The sequence below is a fragment of the Sorex araneus genome, chromosome 1 (genome assembly GCF_027595985.1).
Source record: "Sorex araneus isolate mSorAra2 chromosome 1, mSorAra2.pri, whole genome shotgun sequence".
Classification (NCBI taxonomy): Eukaryota; Metazoa; Chordata; class Mammalia; order Eulipotyphla; family Soricidae; genus Sorex; species Sorex araneus.
In genome coordinates, this window is record NC_073302.1 from 9,494,899 (window position 1) to 9,511,646 (window position 16,748).

Below are 16,748 nucleotides of genomic sequence, written 5' to 3' on the forward strand. Positions count from 1 at the left end.
TTGAGCTTCAGGGATGTCTCAAAAGGATTGAGAAACTACAGAATGCTCAGAAACTACAGAGTGCTTTATGTGCCCATTATTATTGCATGTTGTAACTGACAATCATGCCTGTATTTGAATATTTCTATAGGAATAAAACTTCTCTATTTTTGAGAAGCAGAACCCCAATTATTCTTTGATAATAGGTTGTGTTTACCGGGGCCTAGAAGCAACTCTCTTCCTAGCTTTAGACTGAACGTGGGAAGGACGATGCTCTCACAGAGTCTACTGCAAAGGAGCCATTTTGGTGCAATGGACCTACGATTTAAATTTGAGGTTTATGTGTTTGAATATATTTTTGGTCATTCTCTTTGAAACCAGTCTCAAACTCACTACAGTGAAGAAAATGTTGTCTACTCAAAATTTGTTGGAAAATTTAAACTAGGTCACGGATATGAAGACTCCATATAAATAAATCTGCAAATAGCATGAATCTTCACCTATATTCCTACAGGACTTGACAATATTTAATAGTCAGCAAAGTCAAATTTCTACAGGGAATAGTTAAGAAAACTCAGTAATTATTCCCAAATTGTCCTTTACCAGAAACTTGTGGCCTTGGTCCCAAGGGTTCCTAAAGTGGCTGGTAAATACATTTGTTGTTGATTTGGATCTTGTCAAAAGGAAAAAGAGAGAATGAGAGATAGAGAGACAGCATGTACTACCTTCCTACTTCAGATTTTCATGATTTCTCCCCATACCAGCTCTAAGTGTTTGGGAGAGAAAATGAAAAATTAACTCATTTCCTGGAGTTGACAGTTAATTTATTATTCCTGAGCTTGGTAAGGGCAATGTCTTGAGTGTTTTATAGATTTCTCCCATTATAAATATGTGTGTCTGTGTGTGTTTGTGTGTGTATGTGTGTGTGTGTGTGAAAGAGAGAGAGAGACAGAGAGAGAGGGAATAGTCTGTTATAATATCTTGCATACTTTATGTCCTTTGTAAGATATTATGTTACTTATACCTTAGGTGAACTAAAAATGGTAATTCCTTAGGAAATTCCTCACTAGGAAAATATTCTCTTTTCACTGAATTCAGTTTCATTGCTTACCTAGCCTACATTCAGATTTTAATAAAATAATATTAAATTCTGTTTTTGTAAATAGCTGTAAACATACTTGTAGCACTGTAGCACTGTCATCCCATTGCTCATTGATTTGCTCGAGCAGGCACCAGTAACATCTCCATTGTGAGATTTGTTGTTACTGTTTTTGGCATATTGAATACACCACTGGGAGCTTGCCAGTCTCTGCCATGTGGGCGGGATACTCTTGGTAGCTTGCTCATCTCTCTGAGAGGGACGGAGGAATCAAACCCAGGTCAGCCGCGTGCAATGCAAACGCCCTACCCGCTGTACTATTGCTCCAGTAACATACCTATATGTAGTTTATTATTATTTAAAATATTATACCAAGAGCTTTCCATGAACTCACTTTATTGGTTATATGGTATTGCTTCTAATGGAGATAAACCACTATTGCCTTAATTTTTCCCCCTTTATTGAGAGAAATCGGACAGTCTGTCAAAAACACTACCTAGAATCAAAATGGCTTTAGACTCTGAAAAATCCATTTAATAAGGAACTAGTTTTGTAAATTAAGTGTCTGGTATCCTGGTCTCTCAACTTGCTCCCACTCATTTGACTAGGAGCTGAGGCAGTACATTGAAAGGCTTTGGAAAATTTTAGGTCTTTTTTTCTCTTTAATAAATGATATCTGGTATTATGTCTAGATAATTATATAACTAGATAACTAGTTATAGCATATGTAGGTAAATTTTCTATCACAGCATGTTCTTCTAGAGTAACACCAAAAGTGGTCAGGAATATGTGTTTTAAGTGAGATAAATCTGAAGCTGAAAAGTATGTTCTTCTTCAGGATTTTAAGTAAATTACTTTCACACACCAAAACCTAGTTTCCAACTGGTTAAATAAGAATAATGCTGTTTTGTACTGAATTAGACTGATTCATATGAAATAAAGTATGTGTCCAGTAGCTGAACTCAATTAATATATAAGTATGAGATTAATGAATGACTTTATTATAGTTCATTGTTTTTATTTTTGGGGTCACATTCAGTTTTTCTTGGGCATTCTCCAAGGACTATCACACTCAGATTTTTTCAAATAATTTCCAGGGACATATGTGGTATTTGGGATTGAATCCAGATTGGCCACATACAATGCAGGTGCCCTACCTGTGATAATATTTCTCTAACCCCAATTTATTGTTTTTACTCTTATTAATATTTCCATCTAGGCACATATTTTGAAACCATAGATTTTGTTTTCCCCACTCCTCCAGAAGCTTCCTGATTTACTTCCTATAATCCTTAAGTACAGTTGCTGCCAGGCAGCAAGTATTTTCTTACTCGAGAATGTATTTTATTAAGACATGTGTCACAGTGGGAAGAATATGTAGTCTTTGAACCAGACAGAATTAAATCTTGATTTTTCGTCTACTGTAGCTCTGATAGTGAGAAAATTACATCACTGAGTTCCAGTGTGCTCTCTTATCAAAGGGGAACTCAAATGCCTTCTGAAAGGCTGTTGGATAAAGTGAACAGTGTTTGAAAAGCACTGGGTGTGAATTAGGTGCTAAGTCAGCTTTTATTTACAATTGACTGTTTCAGCACTCTAACAATCACTTCACAGAAAGGAGGAAGGTGGTACATTTGTTCTCAAAGCATGTAGTCTCTTGGGGCTGGAGCGATAGCACAGTGGGTAGGGCGTTTGCCTTGCACGCGGCCGACCCGGGTTCTAATCCCAACATCCCATATGGTCCCCTGAGCACCGCCAGGGGTAATTCCTGAGTGAAGAGCCAGGAGTAACCCCTGTGCACCGCCGGGTGTGACCCAAAAACCAAAAAAAAAAAAAAAAAGCATGTAGTCTCTATTCTCTATTTCCTTCTGTCTACAATCCCTACTCCTCTTAGGGGTATCAGTTCCCTTATTCTGCCTTTCAAACTTGACCCTCCACTATGAATGGCTCCTGATCATTCCATCTCAGTGTGAGTTTGGCCAGCCAGAACATCAGACCCCCTTTCACAAGTATTTACCTTTAAGTATAATTTAGAGTTGAGATCTTACAGTCCAGTTTTTCTTGCTGGAAGGGTTTCCGGTACCAGCAACCTATTAGAGAGAGGAGCATGGGTTAGAGATGGAGCAGACTCAGAATTGCTCCGGGTCTCGTGCTAGATAAGCATAGTCTGCGTGTCGCCTGATAAACTGAGACTGGTAATGTGAATATATGAAAACCATCTAAGGTAGAGTTTCATTGCTCATTTTCCATAATCTATGAAGGTTATGGGGTCTGGGCTGGTTCAAGTTCTGGATTTTGTGCAAAATCTTTCCTCTTCTAAAACTAAGTAACAAGCCTGCCTGCTTTTACCTATTTCTGGGAGACTTTCGGGCAAAACATTCCACATATCTGATTTGATATATTGTTTCTGATAGCGTAGGGAGTCAGTTACGCTGCTTTTATGTAGTTATTGAAGGTTATCCTTTAACATGAATTTTCACCAATTTTATTAATTACACTTGTAATTATTCTCTTTTCTTTCACTCACTTGGCTGTCAGGAAACCAAGATTGGTGGCTGGTGGGATATCTTCCTAATCCATTTGACAAAGCAAAAGTCATGAAACTTATGAGCACTGTTTTCAAGCTTCTGTGTCTTTCCCACTTGTTATATAGTATAAGATCAGGTGGGAACAAAACCAGCAATATCTTTACCTTCCTTAAATAGGAGAGAATTTCTAGTGAGTAAATTCTGTACTTCATTGTAACATCTATATACCAACACTCTCCTTAGATTTTATCAGCAGGCCTAAGGTAGGTTTGCCCTTTGCAGTGGGTCTTTAGGATTAATATTTCCCCCATTTGATATATTATGATTCAAAGTAGCACTGTATCACTGTCATCCTGTTGTTCACTGATTTGCTCGAGGGGGCACCAGTAACGTCTCCATTGTGAGACTTGTTACTGTTTTTGGCATGTCGAATACGCTTAGTAAAAATCATCTTAAATGCTTCTGGGAGAGTATAGATGAAAGGAATCATGGAAATTGACAGGGAAAAATAGAAGGGGTGCACACTAGATCATTAACATAGATTAAACAGCATGTAATCTTTAAAGATGTAAACATTCCCCAGATGTAAAGTTACCTTGATAACATTTGATTAGGTATCAGATTTACCTGGACAGATTTTTCTGTATGATGTCCTATTTTCTATTGAACATACCCCCCCTCTTCATCCTGAGACCCCAATACTCCTTAGTCAGTAGCAAAGCTCTTTCCTGTCATCCCCCCTCCTTTCCACTCTTTTTGGGTAAAAAGCCCACTCTTTTGGGGTTCATTGATATCATTAAGGTTTTTAAAAATAGCTTCTAAACATGGTGTTATGCTTTTATTATGTCTGTGTATCCATAAATAGCATATACTGTTGATGTTTTCATTGTTATGAGATGATACTGAAAATATAAATTAGTTCTTGTAGATCTTCATGAAGGTTCGTATAATATAGGGTTCATGCTACTGGATTGAATTTCATGAAAGTATCTTCAGTTTGTCTACTTTTTAGCTATTGGAAATTATTGTCCACTATTAGCAAAGTTGCAAATAATTTGGTTTTTTACATCAGGAAGAAATGCGAACACTTATACAGCATATACAGACAAAATGACTGCATCAAAGAGAATATGAATTTTAAAACTTATAATATATATTCAAGGTATACAAAGAAACTTAAATATATAACATATACTATGTCTGAGTTTTTCTCTTCATGTCTATAAATATCACTACATATAAATATGTAATTTGTGTGTGTTTAATTGATCAGGTGGTATCTTATTGGTTTAATTTGTACTTCTCAATTGAAAAGAGGACAATTTTAATATTTATTGGTCATGCGAACTTCTGAGTTCCTGTTGATTAAAATTTTTTGCTTATTGACTCACAGGAATTTAGTGTGTATTCTGAATACTAATCTTTTCCTGGTTGGGGAAGTTTCTGTTATCCACCTTTGCTTAACTTTTGATATTTTAATATTGAGGTGCTAATTTTAATAAAGAAATTAAATGTTAACATGCCATTTTCTCAGAATTTTTATAATTTATGTTAGGGGAGCTTTAAAAAATTAACTATTATCCTAGAATCGTACACACAAGCTATAAAGTTTTATTCTAATGGTTTGAAATGTTTTTTTTTCTCAGAATTAGAATTTACATTTTAATTGTAATGTAAAGTATGAATATATTATTATTCTTTAAGAATAGCTTACTGCATCAATATTACTGACTAGAATTCATCATTTTTCTTAGTGAATTTATAATGTCATTTCTTTTAGTTGTCAAGTCACTAATATAAATGTTTGCTTCTAAGCTCTCTATTTTCCTCTGTTCCATTGGACTAGTCTTTTAAAAATACATTAGTTATAGTAATAAATTTACCCATAAAAAAGCTCTTATACGTTATGGTATATTTTATTTTAAAAATAGATATCTTAAAAAATATTGAATTGAGTTTTAAAAAGAGATGTACTATATACTATTCTAAGGACAATGAGAAGATTAGCTTTACTATAAAATTATCTTGACTTTTACAGTACTTCTTTGAATGTTATAGCATATGTCATGTAATTTACATAAGCCCCCACGATTCTTAGGTTAAACCTGGGTTTTGGATAAGTGATAGTGGAAATTTATTTAGTGTGGAGGGTGGGTATTTGGGCCTCACCTCACCTGATAAGGCTCAGTACTTGCTCCTGGCTGTGTGCTCAGGGATCATTATACATAAAAATATGGAGGACAATGAGATTTCTGATGTCAAATAGCTTGTTATCCTCTTAGGGATAAACTTTGGAGTCCAAATGCTTGATTCTAAGTACTAGTTTTTCCTTTTCTTTACCTCTCTGGCTAATTTCTACCTTTGATTACTTCTGAAGAATAAAAGTAACCCATCTTGCTTACATACCTAAGAATGTTGTATCGGTCTTTCTCTTAAAACCTGTGTTGAAGACGTTTCTCTTGCTTCTTTCAATGTTTCTTTGCTTTCCTATTTCCACTCTAAAGAAGCCTGTGTTGTCTCTTGAACATATACTTGTTCCTGTCTTTCCTCACATCTTCCTAAATTAATTCCAAAAAATTTTTTGAATCAGTTGCTACACATACGCTATTAGAATAGTGCATAGGGACCACGTCCGACAAACATTAACTATGAATATTATCCCTTACAGAGACTGTAATAAGATTGAGGAAGTTACACATGTATCTAGTGGGTCCTACCTTTTCTACTTTTAGGCAGCATTATGTACATGAAATGAAGACATTCCTTAAATCAAAGAACATCTGCATTATGCTACATGATATTGACCATCTTTCATATCTCAAGACACTCCATGTCTGTATTTCAACTTTCCCACCAGTTCCTGCCAACTCATCCTCCATCATGAGGCCTGAGAACCAGAGCAGCGTGTCTGAGTTTCTCCTCCTGGGGATCCCAATACAACCAGAGCAACAGAGTATCTTCTTCGCCTTGTTCCTGGGCATGTACCTGACCACCGTGCTGGGGAACCTGCTCATCATCCTGCTCATCAGGCTGGACTCCCGCCTCCACACCCCCATGTACTTCTTCCTCAGCCACCTGGCTCTCACTGATATCGCTTTCTCATCTGTCAGCGTCCCCAAACTGTTGATGACCATGCTGACTAAATGCAAATCTATTTCCTATGAAGGGTGCGTTTCCCAGACATATTTTTTCATATTATTTGCTGATTTGGACAGTTTTCTGATCACGTCAATGGCCTATGACCGGTATGTTGCCATCTGTCACCCTCTCCACTATACAACCATCATGAGTCAGACCATTTGTATCCTGCTGGTAGCCGGGTCCTGGGTTATAGCTTCTGCCTGTTCTCTCTTGCATACCCTCCTCCTAGCTCGACTGTCCTTCTGTGCTGATAACATTATCCCCCATTTCTTCTGTGATCTTGCTGCTCTGCTCAAATTGTCCTGTTCAGACACATCCATCAACCAACTGGCGATTTTCACTGCAGGGTTAGCAGCGATTATGGTTCCATTCCTGTGCATCTTGGTTTCCTATGGGCGCATAGGGGCCACCATCCTCCGAGTCCCCTCTACTAAGGGTATCTGCAAAGCTTTGTCCACGTGTGGATCACATCTGTCAGTAGTGGCTTTATACTATGGAGCAATTATTGGCTTATATTTTCTTCCTTCATCCAACAACACCAATGAGAAGAACATAGTATCTGCATTAATGTACACAGTGGTCACTCCTATGTTGAACCCCTTTATTTATAGTCTGAGAAATAAAGATATGAAAGGGGCCTTGAGAAAACTTTTGAGTAAAAAATTATGTTCTTCCAACTGATACTGATTTTTCTCTTTAAACATCATGTGATTCTATTTGTTAATACTATGTAAATACAAATAATATAGTTCAGTTGTCTTTCTTCCACAATCTCTCAAAAATACTTTGCTAACATTTTTTATTTAATATGGCTATGATTAAACAGTATATACTATCTTTTCCTTACTCTTTACTAATAATTTTCCCTATTGTTGGAGAATGGAATTGGAAGATACTTTGGAGATACTTATCAGTTTTGTTGATATAAAGCTATCATGGGTGACTCTTTCTCAAATTTTAACATTAAAAAATGGGGTTTGAGAACTAGAGAAAGAGTACAGGGGTTGAGTGTTCTAATTGACTCTGGTTCAACTTCTAGCACTGCATATGTCCCTCAAGCACCGCCAAGAGTGATACCTAAGCAAAGAACCAGGAGTAAGCCCTGAGCACAGCTCAGGGTAGGTAGTGGCCCCAAATACCACCCCCACGACCAATGTGCTTGATCTCTTACACTTATATTTAGAATAAATTTCCATTTTGATGATTACATAGGTCATCAAGGCACATAACAACAAGGGACCTGAACCTTCCTAAAATATTCAGGGAAAACATTATTTTTTTAAACATTTATTATTAATTAAACATTAATTTTTCATAACAATGCACACATTATTTTCTTGTTCTTCAGGAAGACAGACCTGATTTTCTTTCTTCCAGCACACATAGAGCATGAAGTAATAAAGTCAATGTCCCTTAGTATATTGTACAATGTACTAAGTCTATAACTACAAGTCTATACATAAGCTTATTATGGATTAACTTAGTATTATTTAGTCTGTCACTGTCACTGTCACTGTTACTGTCATCCCGTTGTTCATCGATTTGCTCGAGAGGGCATCAATAACGTCTCCATTCGTCCCAGCCCCGAGATTTTTAGTAGCCTCTCCTTACTCGTCTATAATCCTAATTAGACAATTCTTCCAAGAGCCTGAAAGAGATGAAAATATATTAAGATAATAGTAAAGGAAAGGTGTTCTCAATGATAAGATTATATTGGAAAGAATAAACAGAAAAAATAAATGAGATCCATCAAATTGAAAAGTTTCTGGAAGACAAAAGAAATGCATGCTAAAAATAACTCTACCGAATGGAGAACATATTTGCACACGACACATTAGGTGAAGGGCTAATATCCAAGATATATAAATATCCTATATATCTGTATATAGGATATTTATATATAGTTGTATCACTGTATCACTGTCATCCCATTATTCATTGATTTGCTCGAGCAGGCCCAGTAATGTCTCCATTTGTTCTAGCCCTGAGATTTTATCAACCTCTATTTACTCATCCTTCCCAATGGTGCTGCATTGGAGGTTCTTTCAGGGTCAGGGGAACGAGACCATCATTGTTACTGTTTTTGGCATATCAAATATGCCACGGGGAGCTTGCCAGGCTCTGTCGTGTGGGCAGGATACTCTCAGTAGCTTGCCAGGTTCTCCACGTGGAAGAATTAGACAGTAAGAGGTTGCAAGGCCTCAAATGCAGCTGCACACTTCTAGGAGCTTTGTTTTATAGTATCTGGATCTTGGCCATTGATGGGATTATATGGCACCGGAGGGCAGTTTGTGTGACTGCCTAGCTACTGGAAAATGGGGGATCTGGGTAGAGGAGGCCCAGTCCCGATCCGAGCAGGCTTGGAGATCTTGGCCTCAGGTCCGGCACACTTGGATTCCTCTACTGGTTCCTTCATGCATGAGGCTTGCCCGAGCGTGCAGAGAGTGGCCTTAAGCATGGCTGTGGCTGGGTTCCGGAGGTCTTCGGCTGCTGGGCGGGGGGGGGGACTCAATCCACTCCCCCCTCCAAGAGGCCCCAGTGAAGACAGCCAGGCACAGGGTGGGAAACTAATCTCTTATAGAAGAGCTTAATGGCTCTTTGGTGAAATACAACAATCTTCACACACTTTCCTTTAAGAAAGCTTTTTGAATTATTTTTAGCAGATTATTCATAACTAGAAATGCAAAGTAAATTACTTTGGTTCTGCTTGGGGGGCTTGGTTTGGTGCTCAAGATGGAAACATTTGAAATATGGTGGTGGGAAGGTGTAATGGTGGTGTTTTAATATTGTGGTCAACTTTATAAAAATAAAATTTTAAAAAAGAAACAATAGTTAAATCATCTATAATAATTTACCAGAGTTGAGGAATACAAGCCATGAGATTCAAGATGCTCAATGAGTCCCAGTGAAAACAGACCCAATTCGGAAAACCCACGGTGCTTTGTACTCAAAATGACACAATCCAAAGATAGACAGAATACTTAAAACAGCAAGATCAAAAAGGACCTTCCATACAAAGGAAAGCCCATAATAGCCTTAGCAGATGTATCAAACACAATTCTAGGAGCCAAAAAAATTGGAGTGATCTAGTTAAAAAATTCAATGAAATGAACACCTCACCAAGATACTCTATCCAGTCAGATTATCATTCAGCTTTTCTGAGGTCACAAAATATGTGAGTGTTGTGTGACACTTGTGTTCAGTGGCTGAGAGCCACCTCCCTCCTCCCCAGGCCTCCCCAGCACAGAGACAGACAGAGAGAAAGGGAACCACAGCCTGTTGGTGAAAATGGTCCATTTAATGCAAAGCTGCTACCTATAGAACATCTGAGGGGGATTGAGGTATAGGACCTAGGTGTGATGGATGATTTAGAGATAAAACATTTGGCAGAGGCAATTCTCTTGAGACTAACGCAAAAGATTTGGCAGAGGCAATTCTCTTACGGACATTAACTCAAGAAGACACTCTGTCTCCCAGGGACATCTGTATTGTTTTTGTCTTTTTTTCAAGTTGTATATGTTAAACAATTAAGTTTACTTCTTACAAATACTTGTAGTTGTTTGGATAAACACACTCACAGACGAAGATTCTAAAACTCACTTCTCTGGGCTCTGAGAGCAACCAAGGCCTTTACCGTAAATCCCAGACTAAAGCTCCTCAGGTCAGTTCAGCTTGTCCTTCCCCGTGGAGATCCTGCCTCTTAAGTGAAAACAGCTTGCATCAAGACCATGCATTCATGCTTTCTAGACTGTCCCATTTTGAGGCCAAAGTAGCTTCACCCCTCACCCCGGGTCCAGCACAGTCCCAAGCCAGGACATCCCTTTGGGATGTCAGGAACTACAGCAACTGAAGCCTGAGTCAAGTAATTATGACCAATGCCCAGTAGTAGATACACTTCAGAGTCGATCAATTGCCAAATATTGGGAGCATAGCATTAACAGTCTTTATTTGTTTAACCAAAGAACACTGCTCTGTAGTAAAATTTTAAAAGGCAGTAAAAGTCTTTAAAATTTCCGTTTAAATATATAGTTGCAGAACTCACAAAGTTCTACAACAGTAAATCCAATAACCCCATAAAAATGAGTAAATAAGGAAAAAACTGTGAAGAGGGACAGATGGTCATTAGACATATGAAAAAGTCTTCACTTATTTTTGGGGAAATTCTAATTAAGACAATGAGATTTCATCTCACACAAATGAGAATGGCGTGTATCAAAAAGATAATCAAGTTATGTTGATGAGGATGTGGTGAAAAAGGAACTCTAGTCATTGCTGGTGGAAATGTATATATATATGTATATATACACATATATATATATATATATATGCACACTTCTGGTCATTGCAGTTTATAATAGTCAGAACATGGGAACAACCCAGATGTCCAATGGCAGATGAGTGGATAAAGATATATACATAATAGCATTGTCAACAACTTTGTAAATCACAGTGCCTAAATAAAAACAAATACTATAAAATCAGTTATAAGCCTTTTTTCTTCAATAGAATAAAATTAAATTTAAATACACAATATACACACAATGGAATACCATACAGTCACAAGTAAGGATGAAGTCCTGAAATTTGCTGTAAGGTGGATGGAACTGGAGGATCTTGTGTTAAGTGATGTAAGTCAGAAAGGCAAAGAAAAACACTGATGTTTTAACTAATGCATGTTATAAAGAATAACATGATAAGGGAATGGACAGTATTAAAAGTGGGCAAACACTTGACCCTAGATTATAGGAATAAGAATGCCGTAAAGGAAGAGAGATGGAGGGAAAAGCAAGAGGAGGCAATTTGGAGGCAACATAAGGGCCAGGGTCAGAGGCGGAGGGCTCATGTGTGGTGTGAGAGAGGGAGGAGTATCTATATGTCCAAACTACTAGAGTCACTTTTGTAAGGATGGGACCCAAATCACAACAATTACACGTAAAAATGGGATTGTCAAAGTGACGTGTTGCGGGTGGGAGGGAAACTGAGGTCATCAGTGGAAGAATGTGGACAATGGTGGTGGGATCAAGTTGGAACATGAAACCCTATTGTCAAGAGCTTTGTCAATCACAGTGCCTAAAAAATATTAAATATTACTGAATAATCACTTTTGTAAACTTTTTTACCTCAATAGTAGTAAAATTAAATTTTAAACAAATTTTTAGAGGCACAGAATTCAAAATGTCATAATGCAATATTTTTCAATATTAGATAATATAAAATACACATGAATAAAGTATCATAATTTAAAGACTATCAGTCTTCCACTGGATGTTTTAGTTTCTTGTTTGATTTTCTCATTGTCTGTATTAATGATGTATTTAGACATAGTTACGTTTTTTTAGAATTTGTATTTCATCTTATTTACCTTCTTGGATCTCTAAGCTGATGATTTTAATCAAATTTGAGAAACAGTGGGCTTTTTATTCCTTCATATAATTTGTCTGATTCATTCTCTTTTGCTAGTATCTTTTTGAGACTCAAGTTGTTAATTTTAGATAATTTGCTATTATACGCAAATGCACCTAGTAGCTGCTTTGTTTCTTTACTGTTTTAGTCTCTGTGCTTCAGATAACTTTTTGCTTTTTAAATTTTACAGATTTTTCTATCAGGTATCTCTAATCCCCCATTGAACTTATCTAGTAATTCCCCCACCCCTTTTAACATGGAACATTTAGATTTAAGAATGTTCCGAATATATTTTTATGACTAAAATCTCCATATCTTCACTCTGTGATTATTTTCTTCAAAATTATGTGGGAATATAATTTGCATAATCTTTGGAGATATGCAAAAATCAGTGAAGAATAAGAACAGCTAATAATAGTAAAATACTGAAATAAGCATTTGACCATTAAAATGAAAAATTTAAGTGCCTTATAATCTCCAATGGAATACAATATAATGTGGATATATATCACAAGTAAAATGCTACAAACAAAAGAAGTCACTATCACTGTCACTGTCATCCTGTTGCTCATCGATTTGCTTGAGCGGGCACCAGTAACGTCTCCATCGTGAGACATCTTGTTACTGATTTTGGCATATTGAATATGCCATGGGTAGCTTGCCAGGCTCTGCGGTGCGCTCGAGATACTCTCGGTAGCTTGCTGGGCTCTCCGAGAGGGGCGGAGGAATCAAACCCCAGTCAGCCTCATGCAAGGCAAATGCCCTACCTGCTGCGTTCCAGCCCACAACGAAAGAAGAGATAGAAAAAAATAGTATAGCATTAGGATAGAAGAGCAAGTACAGTGGGCAGGACACTTGCCTTGCACACTTACCTTGATCCTGGCACCACATGTGATCTCTCTGAGCATTGCTCAGGGAAAAAAAAGTATAGCATTAGAGCAGAAATAATGAAAGAAAAAATAGACACTAAAATATCTCATTGTAAATTTTTTTCTTCTTTATTTTTAAACAAATCACCACAAGACACAGTTACACACTTACAAACTTTCGTGATTACATTTCAGTCATACTATGAACAAGTACCCACCAATGTTCCCAGTATCCCTCCCGCCACCCCCCAAGTCCCAAGTCCACCCCCACCCCCCCTACCCCCGCCTCTGTGGCAGGCACATTCCATTTTACTTTCTCTCTCCTTTTGGGTGTTATAGTTTGCAATACAGGTACTAGGTAGTCATCATGTTTGGTCCATAGTCCACTTTCAGCACACATCTCCCATCCCAAGCGAGCCCTCCAAGAAATATTTACTTAGTGGTCCCTTCTCTATCCCAGCTGCCCTTTCCCCCAGCATGTGAGGCTGGCTTCCAAGCCATGGAGCGATCCTCCTGGCCCTAATCTCTACTTATCCTTGTGTGTTAGTCTCCCATTATGTTACTTTATATTCCAAAAATAAGTGCAGTCATTCTATGTATGACCCTCTCTCTCTGACTCATTTCACTTAGCATGATACTTTCCATGTTGATCCACTTATATGCAAATTTAATGATTTCATCTTTTCTAATAGCTGCATAGTATTCCATTTTGTAGATGTACCAAGTTTCTTCAACCAGTCATCTTTTCAAAGTTGTTTGTGATTGAGTTTCAAGTCATTCAATGTTACAACACCCATCCCTCCACTAGTGTACATTTCCAACCACCAATATTTTTGCTTCGTCTCAAACTACCTGCTCCACTGCTCCGATGACAGACACTTCTCTCTGTCTCTCTGCTTCTCTCACATTATGGTTTGCAATACAGGTATTGAGAGGTTATCACATAAATCCTTTTACCTACTTTCAGTACTCAGTTATAAAACTACATTAAATTGATATCATTCATAAAAATATTTCAATTGTATTACAAAATCAGGCACAATAATAGAATAAAATTAAGCTATATAAAGGTTATGACTGCATAAAATAAGTCAACAAACATTGCAATTAAATAAGTGAATAAATAATAAATTTTAATGGAAAGTTGTGACTGCATACAAAATTAAAATGCGTGTAGCACAAGAGATAAAACATGAAAAGGGATATATATTTTTCTTTTTAGCTAAATTTTTAATAAACCTTACTCATGAAACAAAAATAAAGAGGAAACCTAAACGGAGAGAAAACTATATAGTAAGTAAAGCACAGACTGAAGAAAGTGTCACAACTGTGGGAATGGCTTATATATATGTGTGTGTGTGTCTGTGTGTGTGTGAAAAAAATGGAAATAAATGTTGATGGGAGTAAGGTAAACAAAGATACTTCATTCAGTGTTAGTGAGAAAGTCATGTGGCCCAGCTTCTATAGAAAACACTATGAAGATTTCTCAAAAAAGCAAGAAAGGAAATATTTGACTCTTCTGATGATTTGACTCATTTGAGTCAGATATCCCACTTCTCAGTATCTATGCCCTAACAATCATATTAATCTGAAAAGATATATGCACACCTAAGTCCACTGTAGATCCTACTACAACAGCCGGAATATGGAAGCAACCCAAATATAGAACAGCAGATAAATGGATAAAAAAGTGTGCTATATAGTAGAACACTATAAAACCACACCAAAAAAAATAAAGTTACATACTTTGTTACAATATGGATGGAATTGGAGGGTAGTATGTGGAACAAAATGAATCAGAGGCAGAAGGACAAGTACAGAATAATCTCACCTATCCATAAAACGAATTAAGGGTTTTATCAATAATAAAACTTGGGTACTAATGGGGCTGGAGCGATAGCACAGCAGGTAGGGTGTTTGCCTTGCGCGCGGCCAACCCGGGTTTGATTCCCAGCATCCCATGTGGTCCCCCGAGCACCGCCAGGGGTGATTCCTGAGTGCAGAGCCAGGAGTAACCCCTGTGCATCGCCGGGTGTGACCCAAAAAAGAAAAAAAAAACTTGGGTACTATATTACAGACCCGAGAGTTTCACTGGGGTAGGGTAGTACTGTAGCACTGTCGTCCCATTGTTCATCGATTTCCTCTAGTGGGCACCAAAAACATCTCCATTGTGAGACTTGTTACATGTTTTTGGCATATCGCGTATGTCATGAGGAACTTGCCAGGCTCTGGGTAGGGTAAGGGCAACAATAATATTGACTAGAAGTAACACAGATGTAATGCAGGAGCAAAGGTGTAAGGTCTCAAGCACATGGGCTGCGGATAAGGAAGGTGAGTATGCACCAAAACCATAACTATCAATCGAAGAGGAGAGATGGGGGGAAAGAAAGATTTGAACCATGGGAAGCAGAGTCAGGGTTGGAGGATCATGGGCACTTCAGTGGCAGTGGTGACATGCAGTAATTGTGTATGTTAATACTATGAAATAAACATGAATGTAATACAAATTATACTAGTAAAAATGTTCACTAAGAAGCAACAATTTAGTGAAGAAATAATGTTCAGGCATCACGTACATAATTGAGCAAACTTTATATGAAGTTAAGGTTATATATAAACCTTATATGAATATAATGCTCAATATGGTGAAAATATTGTTCTATGAAGTAGATTTCCCAGAGCTCCTTTCATATCCCGATTCCTCAGACTGTAGATAAAGGGGTTTAGCATGGGGGTCACCAGAGTGTACATTATGGTAACAATGACATCCTTGTCATTGGAGTTATTGGCTGAGGGGAAAAAGTACAGTACACTAACTGACCCATAGTAGAGAGAAACTACAGTGAGGTGTGACCCACATGTGGAAAAGGCTTTGAAGATCCCTTTGGTGGAGGGGACCTTCAGGATGGTGGCCCCAATGCAGCCATAAGAGACCAAGATGCTTATGAATGGTACAGTGACCACAGCTGTGCCCACAGTGAAGATAGCCAGTTCATTGACTGTGGTGTCTGAGGTGGACAGTTTAAGTAAGGCAAAGAGGTCACAGAAGAAGTGGGGGACAACGTTGTCTCCACAGAAAGAGAGCTGGATCAGAAGCAGGGTATGGGAAAGGGCACCAGCACAGGATAGAACCCAGGACACAGTGACCAGCAGGAAACACAGACTCTGACTCATGATGGTGGTGTAGTGGAGAGGGTGACAGATGGCCACGTACCTGTCATAGGCCATAGAGGTGAGAAGGAGGCTGTCCAAACACCCGAAATATATGAAGAAATACACCTGAGATACGCACCCAGCGTAGGAGATGGATTGATTCTGTGTCTGCATATTGAAGAGCATCTTTGGGGCTGTCACTGATGAGAAAGAGACGTCAGTGAGAGCCAGGTGGCTGAGGAAGAAGTACATGGGGGTGTGAAGGCGGGAGTCCAGCCTGATGAGCAGGATGATGAGCAGGTTCCCCAGCACGGTGGTCAGGTACATGGTCAGGAAAAGGGCATAATATAGGTCCTGTTTCTCTGTCCAGCTGTGGAGCCCCAAGAGGAGGAACTCAGACCCACAGCTCTGATTGTCCATCTCATGGTCTTCTCATTTCCTGAAAGAAAAACAGAGGTGCCTATATGAAAGAATAAGTGATTAGTCAAATAACAGCTCATGCTTTTAGAAAGTTCTGTCCTTCAGTTCCAATCATAATAGCTTCCGTTTGGGGGCTCGAAATGGGTAACTTATCAT

At 38.1% G+C, this 16,748-nt stretch overlaps 2 protein-coding genes across 2 annotated transcripts in view; one reads left to right on the forward strand and one right to left on the reverse strand.

Moving 5' to 3' along the window:
- Positions 1-16,592, reverse strand: part of LOC101558170 (olfactory receptor 1J4-like) — a 28,692-nt gene extending 12,100 nt beyond the window's left edge. Inside the window, exon 1 of the mRNA XM_004613515.2 lies at positions 16,105-16,592. Coding sequence (XP_004613572.2) covers positions 16,105-16,592 — 488 coding nt within the window. The remainder of the gene's footprint in view (positions 1-16,104) is intronic.
- LOC101558438 (olfactory receptor 1J1-like) lies at positions 6,487-7,428 on the forward strand. The gene has a single exon (XM_004613516.2). The coding sequence runs from the start codon at positions 6,487-6,489 to the stop codon at positions 7,426-7,428; it is 942 nt and encodes a 313-aa protein (XP_004613573.2).
- Positions 16,593-16,748: the final 156 nt, after the last annotated feature.